Source organism: Typha angustifolia, chromosome 7, assembly GCF_048772165.1.
Source record: "Typha angustifolia cultivar Huaian chromosome 7, ASM4877216v1, whole genome shotgun sequence".
Taxonomy (NCBI): domain Eukaryota; kingdom Viridiplantae; phylum Streptophyta; class Magnoliopsida; order Poales; family Typhaceae; genus Typha; species Typha angustifolia.
Window position 1 is genome coordinate 1,257,475 of NC_133245.1, and position 9,704 is coordinate 1,267,178.

General features: G+C 36.3%; 3 protein-coding genes across 5 annotated transcripts; 1 reads left to right on the forward strand and 2 right to left on the reverse strand.

Moving 5' to 3' along the window:
* Nucleotides 1–42: 42 nt before the first annotated feature.
* On the reverse strand, nt 43–2,060 carry LOC140763364 (uncharacterized). Its single transcript, XM_073101524.1, has 3 exons — nt 1,223–2,060; nt 1,077–1,150; nt 43–467 (listed from the first exon to the last, which is right to left on the reverse strand). The coding sequence occupies exons 1-3, from the start codon at nt 1,524–1,526 to the stop codon at nt 177–179; spliced, it is 669 nt and encodes a 222-aa protein (XP_072957625.1). The 5' UTR covers nt 1,527–2,060; the 3' UTR covers nt 43–176.
* Nucleotides 2,061–4,229: 2,169 nt separating this feature from the next.
* Nucleotides 4,230–6,953, forward strand: LOC140763682 (E3 ubiquitin-protein ligase At3g02290-like). 2 transcript variants are annotated; one of them, XM_073101974.1, is made up of 5 exons: nt 4,230–4,420; nt 4,896–5,227; nt 5,414–5,798; nt 6,338–6,447; nt 6,679–6,953. In XM_073101974.1, the coding sequence occupies exons 2-5, from the start codon at nt 5,129–5,131 to the stop codon at nt 6,706–6,708; spliced, it is 624 nt and encodes a 207-aa protein (XP_072958075.1). In that variant the 5' UTR covers nt 4,230–4,420; nt 4,896–5,128; the 3' UTR covers nt 6,709–6,953. The 2 variants fall into 2 exon arrangements, with proteins under 2 accessions (XP_072958075.1, XP_072958074.1); XM_073101973.1 differs by having other exon boundaries at nt 4,985–5,227.
* Nucleotides 6,954–7,180: 227 nt separating this feature from the next.
* LOC140763681 (uncharacterized) lies at nt 7,181–9,641 on the reverse strand. 2 transcript variants are annotated; one of them, XM_073101970.1, is made up of 9 exons: nt 9,557–9,597; nt 9,082–9,145; nt 8,842–8,989; nt 8,618–8,737; nt 8,479–8,522; nt 8,270–8,395; nt 7,692–7,776; nt 7,556–7,612; nt 7,181–7,466 (listed from the first exon to the last, which is right to left on the reverse strand). In XM_073101970.1, the coding sequence occupies exons 2-9, from the start codon at nt 9,090–9,092 to the stop codon at nt 7,395–7,397; spliced, it is 663 nt and encodes a 220-aa protein (XP_072958071.1). In that variant the 5' UTR covers nt 9,093–9,145; nt 9,557–9,597; the 3' UTR covers nt 7,181–7,394. The 2 variants fall into 2 exon arrangements, with proteins under 2 accessions (XP_072958071.1, XP_072958073.1); XM_073101972.1 differs by lacking the exon at nt 9,082–9,145 and having other exon boundaries at nt 9,559–9,641.
* Nucleotides 9,642–9,704: the final 63 nt, after the last annotated feature.

Below are 9,704 nucleotides of genomic sequence, written 5' to 3' on the forward strand. Positions count from 1 at the left end.
GAGAGAGATGGAATAATTGCAAAGCCACAAGCCCAGAACTCATCTTATAACTTCAATTTTAATCTTCTTGAACTAATTGCCAATTACATTCATACAGTATAAAAAAATAATTTATAAAATAAATAAATAAATAGAAAGGCAAAAATATTAATGCATGCATGCATACATGCAACTGGCTAAGCTAAAAGCCAGAAATCTTTGTGCCTCTTGGTAGTAATCAAATAACCTCCAGATCTTTTACTCTTCCTCCTCACAGCTAGAGTCATACAAGAAGCATTCTGAATGCAGTATTCCACCACTCCACCTCCTCCTCTGATCCTATCCCCTGCCCACATCATTAGTAGCCTCCATGTCACTGACTGCTTCTTCTGCCCTAAAACAAGAAGAGAGACACCTTGTTTCCTCGCCTCGTCGATGATGGCCGGTCCTCGCTCTGTCCCTTCTCTCAAGCAGAGCTCTACTTTCACCTGTTAGGAGATCATTAGGGACTCAGGTTTTTTCGCAATTGTTCATGAAGTCCAGGATTAATATACAAGCAGATAGCCCATGTAGGCTATTGCTGCATAATTGAAACTTTGCAATCAAAAGAAAGGAAGAAAGGAAGGTGGCTTGATAGATGCAAATTGGAGGGGCCACATAATTAGGTAAAAGTAGCTTGTTCGGGCAGTCACATTTTGGAGTATATTGCATAGTCCTTGCCATTAGATTATCGACTGAAATTAGCCTGATATTAAAACAAGATTCCTAACTGGACCCTTCTCTATAATGGCCTCGGCCTTTTCCACTAAGCTTCAAGTGCTATACTTTCTTTTCTTGATGGAGATGGCAACAGGACCAATTAAAGAGACTGCCAGGCTGCCTATGTCTATTTCTACTATCTTTTGAAAAGGATATGATGCTTCTTCCAGCATTCAGCATATTTAATTATATCAAATTATTGCTCATTTTGTTCTACTTAGCATTATAAACTATTCATACACTTTGGCCATAGAAATTTGTCTTGTTACCTATTATTTTGATTTTTGACCTTCAACTAACCTCACTGAAATATAATTCAGATAGGAATGATACTTTACCTCTGGTCTCCTTGATTCACAAATACTTTTCATAGCATAGAGACATTCAAATCCTTTAGGATTCACTGCAACAACTGTAATGGAAAAGGAGAATAAAAACACCAGAATTCAACTCATATTATCTTAAGAAAATATGAACAACTCACCATGCTTTGCTGGCTTCACAACATTGAGAAGAACAACTGTGTCATTGCTCTGCACTGCATGAGACAGTGCCCACTGCAGAGCTCCCTTAGCTTCGGGCCTCGATTCCGCAACAATCATTATCTTCCTTCCGACCGCCGCCACTTGCTTCGTTGCATTGCTTGAAGCCTTACCCACGTTGCTGAATGACTTAGTATCGACCATGGAAGGCCTGGACTTTGATTCAATTCGCTGAGACCGAGCCCGAACCCGAGTCGCCACACGGCTGCGACAGAAGCTTGTTAGCCTTGTACTAGTTCTGCCCATGTTGATTGATCCTAGATGAGGCCTCGCTTTCAGTAAACCAAGTTTGAGGAGTAAGACGAACAGAGGAGGACTTTGGTCGAACAATTGGTGGGCAGAGCTTCTTACGACTCATTTCTTCTCCTTCTCTCTCTCTCTCTCTCCATATATAGCGACGAGAGAAACGTGGGTCCCATCATGAACGTGCAAGGCATGAAGCCACGGAGGTGTTACTTTGAGATTGGTGCCAGATTGCTAAACAAAACAAGATCTTGGAAAAATTAGCACGCCTATCTTTTCTCCATTTCTTCTTAATTGCCTGCAACCACCTTCATCTCTGGCCTGTGATTCTGTGATCTTGATTGGCTTTGTCGTATGAATCATCTTCCAAGAATTAAATTAGGGAATGGAAAGCAATAAGTGGCGAAGAAGTCAACTAGGAACAAGATGGAGTCATGGATTTGGGATTCTTGGATTACTTTTTTATGATCCATGTCTCACCGTCTGTCTCCCCTCTGTCTTCAACTCTCCATCACTACATGCTGCATTCTTGTTGGAATATAGCTTGAATCCATTTCATTTCTTCTTCATTATTCAAAGTATCCAACATCAAACTTAATAACCAACAAAAACAATATTAAAATTATCATCGCTTTACTTGATATTAAAACACCGAGTTGAAATGCTAATCTTATCATCGTTTAATTTAGTATTTTTTTTGTTTAAAATTTAAAGGAAAGCCAATGGGAGGACTCAAATCAAATCATTCATAGACAAAGGTGAAAAAAAGAATAATATATCATGTAGAGTGGATAACTTTAGTCTTGCTGATAATGTGTAATGCTGGTGAGTGGAATCATATCATTTTGAGATGTCCATGGGGCTGAGACATTGTTTTGTATTCTATTATTAACTTCTTTTTCTTTTATTTTTGGAATACCTTTGATCTTTTTTTCCTTATCTTCACTGTGTAAGATATGGCATTCATTTGCATGTATTTTTAGAATGCCTCGTTTGTTTCATGAATTATCTTAAGTTAGAATAAAAAAGTAAGAATAACTCTTGGATAAGAGTTATTGTTCTTCAACCAAACCGGCTGAGGAGAAGCTAATACCTACAACTTGATTTTAGTCAACTTTTAGACCAAATTTATTTGTTCAAAAGAGTCTAATTGTGGTGCTTCAAAGTTTTTGAGTAAGATAAGAGATATATTTTAATTCTTATGCCATGAGTAAGGCTTAATAGAATAACTTTCAGATTGGGGAAAAGCTAACTTGCATCCCAAAACAAGTGCATTGTTTTTGGATGCTGATGATAAGGAGATTAACTGCACCTACTAAGATTTAACTAAACTTCTTATGTAATGTCTCCTTTAGCTTATATTGCAGTATTGGTTGAATCTAGTCATCATTAGATAAGATATTAAATCAAAAGTCACAGGTGAAAGATAGAGCTTGGAGTGTTCTAATCCCCTCTCGTTAGGTAGACTGTAGTTAAATTTGGCTCTTGGTTTAGTTCAAAACAATAACCTCTTACAAAGAATACAACATTACAAACAAAAACATTCACATCAATGAGTGAGACTACTACTTTTCCCAAGTGGGTCATGTAACCACTTGCTTGTAATGTACTACATAACAAAATGAGATAATGCAAGCTAGTCAACAACTACTTTTAACATTTACAAATTTAAGAAGGTATATTAATGGTTATGATTAAGAAATAAAATATTGATGGTGTTATTTTTTTTAAAATTATATTTTATAAGATTGCTGAGTGATTATAAAAGTATTCTGAAGCATCGAAGACCAAAGTACACATAAATTTTATCGGGTATTTCTTATTTTAAGTACACTCAAAGTCTAGGCTTCTATTATAATTCGCAAGCTAATTAATAGCATGATTAGCTTCTCGATAAATATAATTAATTTTATAATTTTAGTAATTGCGTGTTAGGAATTTGATATTTTCTATAATGGAGTTAATTGGCCTCTATTATTCAAGATATTGATGGAGTTATTAAAAATCATGACTTCATTCATTGAGTCATTGCTTTTATATTTTAAATTTTTTTAATTATGAGGTTAGTCAAACTCATATGAACAAATATTAAATTTCTAAGTAAATTACAGTTTAGCCCTTCCAGAGAGTGGTTGCACAAAGTTACTATAGCTAGTTAATATAGTAGTTTGATAACGATAGCATTTTATATATTTATGGCAGAAAGTACCAATACCAGTGAACCATATATTAATTTTAAAAATTGCACACCTAATTTTGTATTTAAAAAATCTAATATTTATAATTTAAATTGTATCATAAAATATTAAATACTTACTATAAGTAATAGATTCCGAGTTAGTAATTTCCAAACATCATATATATTTATCAAAGATTTTAATCCAAAATGATTAATGATTACTATTAGAGACCCCACCAGTTTGCCACCTTAACTTTTTCGTGAACTGAATTATAATTAATATATTGAGAATATCTTTTGCGTATTTTATTCATCAATCTTAATTGATTCGAATTTACTAAATTTATAGCTAAAAAGGAAAGTGGCGCGGCCGCCGAAATCAACTCGGAAATTAATTCCACCCAAAATTTTCGTCTTTGTTTGATCATAGTTTCACGCTCATCCGGTCGTCCAAAGTAGAATTAAAGGTGTACGTGGAAAAGAAGAGGGGGTAATTATATCAACTGGCTCCTTTAACTCTTCTACATTACTATCTTCGAAAAGGAGTCCATCCACGCTTGAAACTCTCTTTGTTATTTCAGTTGTCGTCGGTGAGAAATCGAAGGGTGGAAGGAATCCAAGAGGGTTGATATGAAGAGGGTTTTGGGTTTTTATTGACGGCAGTTGTTACAAACTATTGGTATTGGGTTTTACCGACAGCAATTGTTACAATCTATTGGTATGTTTCTTTCCCTTGGATTTGGATTTCCTTGTCTTCGGCTGTTTCTCTTCCTCTGCTAGTCGTTTGGATCCCGTAACTCGAAGAAATATGAAGTGGGTTTTCGATTTTGGAGTTATTAGAGCTGTTTTAGACTCGGTTTGATGATTTGGGTTTTGGTTAAAAAGTTCTTTTCTTTTCTTCAGATATATCTTCTCTTGTAGGACGAGCGATAGTCAATTATTTCGATGATTTTAATGAAGAGACACTTTTGAGGGTTGCAGATGGATTTCCGGCGTCTTAAGTTCTTCGAATAAATCAAAGTTTTTATTTATTTATTTTAATTCTACTTCTTTCGAAGATTGCTTCAGAAGTGTTTTGGATGTTTGAAAAGAAATTATTTGGCGTCTCTTATGGTTAACCTAGATTTATGGACTTTTTTCTTCTTAAATTCGATTGACTTGTGACGAAATTCAAGTATTTTCTTCAACAACAGTTATCCATGGAAGAAGAAATCCCCTAGTCCTACTGGAACAAGAATAGATTCCCTAATCCTGGCTTACTAGAGATGTTTGTTTTTGATAGCTGAATTCGTCTCGCATGCCAAATTGTTGGGAAGGAGGGAAAGAAGGGAGAACTTTTCTCACCTTGACAGCAGATGCTTTAGTTTCACGTTTCAAAGGTTTCTCCAGAAGGACTTAGACTGAAAAAAGAAAGGGAACTTGGTCTATGGGTTCTCTGTTATGCTGTTTGCGTGGTGATGATTTAGAAGATCATCATGGATGCTGTTTCCATGTCAGATGGGTATCCCGACCAATCGTGGATGCGGTATGCTCAATAAACGAACTGATTCTGAATTTTACTCATTGTAATGCTTGCTACATTGCTCGTTTAGACAATATTCTCATCCTTCTTAACAACAATAATGTAGAGCATTATATTCTGACTGTTTTATGTGGGTGAATGTTTCTATTTGACCTGATCGCTATTTTTCTCTACTATGTGTTTCTACAGTATCTTCTATTATTTCAAAGAGGGAACAATCGAATTGCTCCTTCATCGCAGCAGGAAACAGATTCCTTAGCTTCTGGTTCTCTCATAGAAGATAATTCCACAATGGATACATTTCGCTGTCCACCAAGGCCTCTACCTTTTGATGATCCTAGATTCTCTCATGGGCATCATCATTGTGATGATATACCAAGACCAGACAAATCCTCACCTCATTTCCAAGCAGTCTCTGTCCTCAGAAACAAAAACGATGCTTTTATAGAACCAACTGGCATGACAAAAAAGTCTAATGGATCTTCACTGAAGCATGAATCAGTTGTTGAGGGAAGCAGAGAATCAGACACCTCTTCCTCTGAAGAGGAGGATGCTTGTCCAATATGCCTTGAAGGTGCGTTAAAGAAGTCCACCTTTGCGCTTTCTAATTCTAGTTGTTATTTCAGTAATGTACAACTAACTTCTGGTTGCAAGATGTAGTGGATCATGCATTGACATATATGTCTATTATACATATGCTAAGAGAGAGATATGATTCATTTAAGTAATAAAATGAGAAATCACATAGTACATTGCTCATTATCAGGAATTTCCTTGTCTGTAAAATGCAACATCAATATTTCCTAGTCTTGGCAGTTTTCCTTCTGTGATGTAGAGTCTCTTTTATTGTGATACACCAATCTTCTATAGGTCTACGGTGATAGGCAAAGACCCTATATCTATAGGTCTACGGTGATAGGCAAAGACCCTATATTTGCTTCACTTATATCTATTTATGGCCAATAACCTGGCCCAAGTGAGTTTGGCTTCCTTATTCACTCTGTATGAACAGATAAGCTGGATTGGTTATTTCATACTCTCCTAGTACGATATGGTGTTAATTTTTGCACATTGTTTGACATTGAGTTTTTTCTTGTCTAATTTCATTTGCAGAGTACTTGCCTGAGAACCCAAGGATAATACTGCAATGCAATCATCACTTTCATCTCGGTTGTATATATGAGTGGATGGAAAGAAGTGAAGCTTGTCCTATCTGTGGCAAGGTATTAACAAAGATTCTTATGGTTTTGAACTCTTCTGTCATGCCAGTCTTATGTTTATCATTCTTTTTCTTAGAAAATGTTCAGTAGTAAAACAATGCAACATACTCGGTTGTAGAATGCCATTGCACTTGTTGATGTGCATTCTCTGCGGCTACATTCATTAGGTTTATCTTAGTGAACCCCCTATTCCTTTCACTCTTCTGATATGCTATCCTTCCCTTGCTTTTACAGGTGATGCTGTTCAATGAGGAGACACAGTAATTCTACTGCTGCAGTAGTCTTCTATGGTGCTCGGGAGGTTAACATTAAGACAATATGTGAATATGCCTGCTGAAATATAGCCCGTAGGTTAATACTAAAACTGACAGTTAATCCAGATTCATTTTGACATTTTCTTTTTCTTTATTTTCCTTGTGGTTTGGAAGTTGCCTTTGTTGATGGATACATTGATGTGCCAGTTGAAATGGTTGGCCTCTTAATGAAGACAAACTATTTTCTTTGTCTCATCGTTTTGCAATTTGGAGTGGTCCTTATCCTTTCCAGTGATTGATATCCTTTGCCACTGGCGTACTGAGAGAGTGGAGAAATTTTACTACTATATGTATCTCAGTGGTGATGTCCTTGTGATATTTTTAAGCAATGATGTGAATAGATGGATACATTGGAAGATATTTCATTGGTGAAAGGATCCATGTCTGTCATGCATTGCAATATGAGAAGAAAGTTGAAAAAGTTTTGTCACACCTGAGCATATTCAAATATATATATGACCATGGGCATTATATGTATCTCTCTCTGATGATCTCAGAGGAATATTCATCAACATAATTGTTCAAAACGTTTGTAGGAATCTTTATCTTTATTTAAGTAAGTACATTATCAGACATAAGATAGTTGCCTTCAGAGGGTCTTCATTAGCCTACAGGGTCTTCAGAGGTTCCATCATTTCAAGCTTTCTGAAAGGCTTTTACAAAAACCTCTGGAGGTTGGCCACCACTTAGCTCGAATTTGCCATTTATCTGGCAGAGTTAACGAGTGAAAAAGGAGTTCAAAACAAAAAATTAATGCAAAGTAGAAAACAATGAAATAGCTAGTGTGGATGTCATACCACAAAGTGTGGCACGCCACTGATGCCCGAAGAGTACTTCTCAAGTTCTTCATTGACCTTTATTGAACTCAAAATATAAGGTTATTTTATCATGTACAGGAAAAAGGAACTCTACAAGTTCGTTGTGAAAGCATACCTCCTGGATCCCTTTGTTTGGGTCTTCAAGAAGCTCAGCTGCTCCTTCTATGCCAACCTTCTTAGCAGCATCCAAAAGAACTTGCCTGCATGCCATTTGGTTAACAGATCTCTATAACATTACCAATAATATTTTAAACAGGTCAGCAATACTTAACATGATATCAAGTAAGTACAACCGATACAGAGTCAATAGTGTTGCAATTTGGGAAAAATAAATCAAAAATAATAGCCCCACTTTATCAAGTGGATAGTATTTTCATTATTCTTTAAAAGTTTAGGCTTGCTGGATATCCACCAAACACCAAACACCTCAATATAGGTCAATTAAGCAATCCAATGATAATTAGCATGTCAGCCATGTTTGATTGGGTCAGCAATAACATATTACTTTTCGAGTGATGAAGGAGGTTGCCTTTTCTGTTGATGTAATCTCACACATTACAACTTATGTTAAGGAAAGTGGATTATCCATGCAGACTAGAAGATGCTCACTGTGCAATCCAGAAACTACTGAATAAACTGTCTCCATGCATGGCTTGCTTCAGCGGTTTGTATTTATTTCAAATATATACTCACCGGTCGCCAATATATTTTCCCTGGCAAAAATAATTGAGAGATAATTCTCCTACAAGAGCATTCTGCTTATCATATCCTTGATGTGCAGCAAATGATATGAGCCTGTGACTGTCCAATGTATTTCCCCTGCATGAAGGGTGAAAGTCTGCTATATAAACGATAGCTCAGATCATACATGCTAACCTTCATAGTCTATACTATAAACTTACGTAAGCCCAGAAGTGTCATATTCAAGTCCAAGGCCTCGGAATACCTACAATATTCAAAATCATGGATTTACATTCATTGATAGAAAAATTTGCTATTGGAGCATGAACAAATTATCTTCTCAAGCCATATAAAGAGAACCTCTGTCATCCGGGCTGTAATACGGTCGTAGCCAGATCCAAACTTTTGCTTATAAAAATCGGACTTCTTAATACCTTCTTTAGGTGCAGATGGATTTAAGAAGAAAGGATGCCATCGTACCTACACGCAGTTGATGAAAAAAAAAGATTAAAGTCAAAGGAACTAGCTGTTCTAGAAAGTCAGCGGCACATTGTGCTACCAAACTGCCAAGGAACGAAGAGGACCTCAAAATCAAATTTATCCTTTGTTTGGTCCATAGCTTTTTCAAGGTTCTTCTTGCCCACAAAGCACCATGGGCATACAGTATCTGAACTCACATCAATTTGAATAAACTTCTTCGCACTGCTTGAATTGGCCATGAATCTTAGATACCTGCATGTTCGTGAAAAATACATATGAGTACAGCTTCCTTAAATCTTTATATCCTCTTGGTAATAAGGCAAACATCTTCCAAAGAAACTTACAACATGAACATCTTTCAAATCTTTTAACTTTAGCATGAATTGCAACTTGTGGATTGCAAGTCACCTAACATATACAAAACTATACATTATTGAAGCCTTACAAATGTGCAGTTCATAATTCATTATGTGTGCAACAAATCACATAATAGTGGGAAAAATAGTTCTTCTCCAAACTAATACACAACTTCAAAATTTGAAGGCATCTATAGCAGCAATCAAATCATAACCAATTTCTACAGAATTCATGAAACATAGGGGAAAAAAAGAAAACATATACAACGAGTTCAGTCAACCCGCCCAATGTTAATCTCTTCAAAGAATGCCCCAAATTTGGGGATTTTTACTTGCGAAATAGAAACAAGCTTAAAAACACGACTTCCCAATTCCTTTGGAAGAGAAGGGCATCAAATTACTTATAAATTCCAACTAATTTCTACAAAAGAAAACGCAAAGAGAGAGAGAGGGAGAGACTCACACCCTCCGGTGGGTGGGAAATGTTTGTTGCTCGCACAGAAAGACTTCGCGCGGAGTTGGGAGATATATTGGAGGGAGGGGGTAGTTGGCTACAATAGGGGGGAAAAGGTGGGACCCATAAAGGCATCCAATTAGAAGAGGCCGTGAAG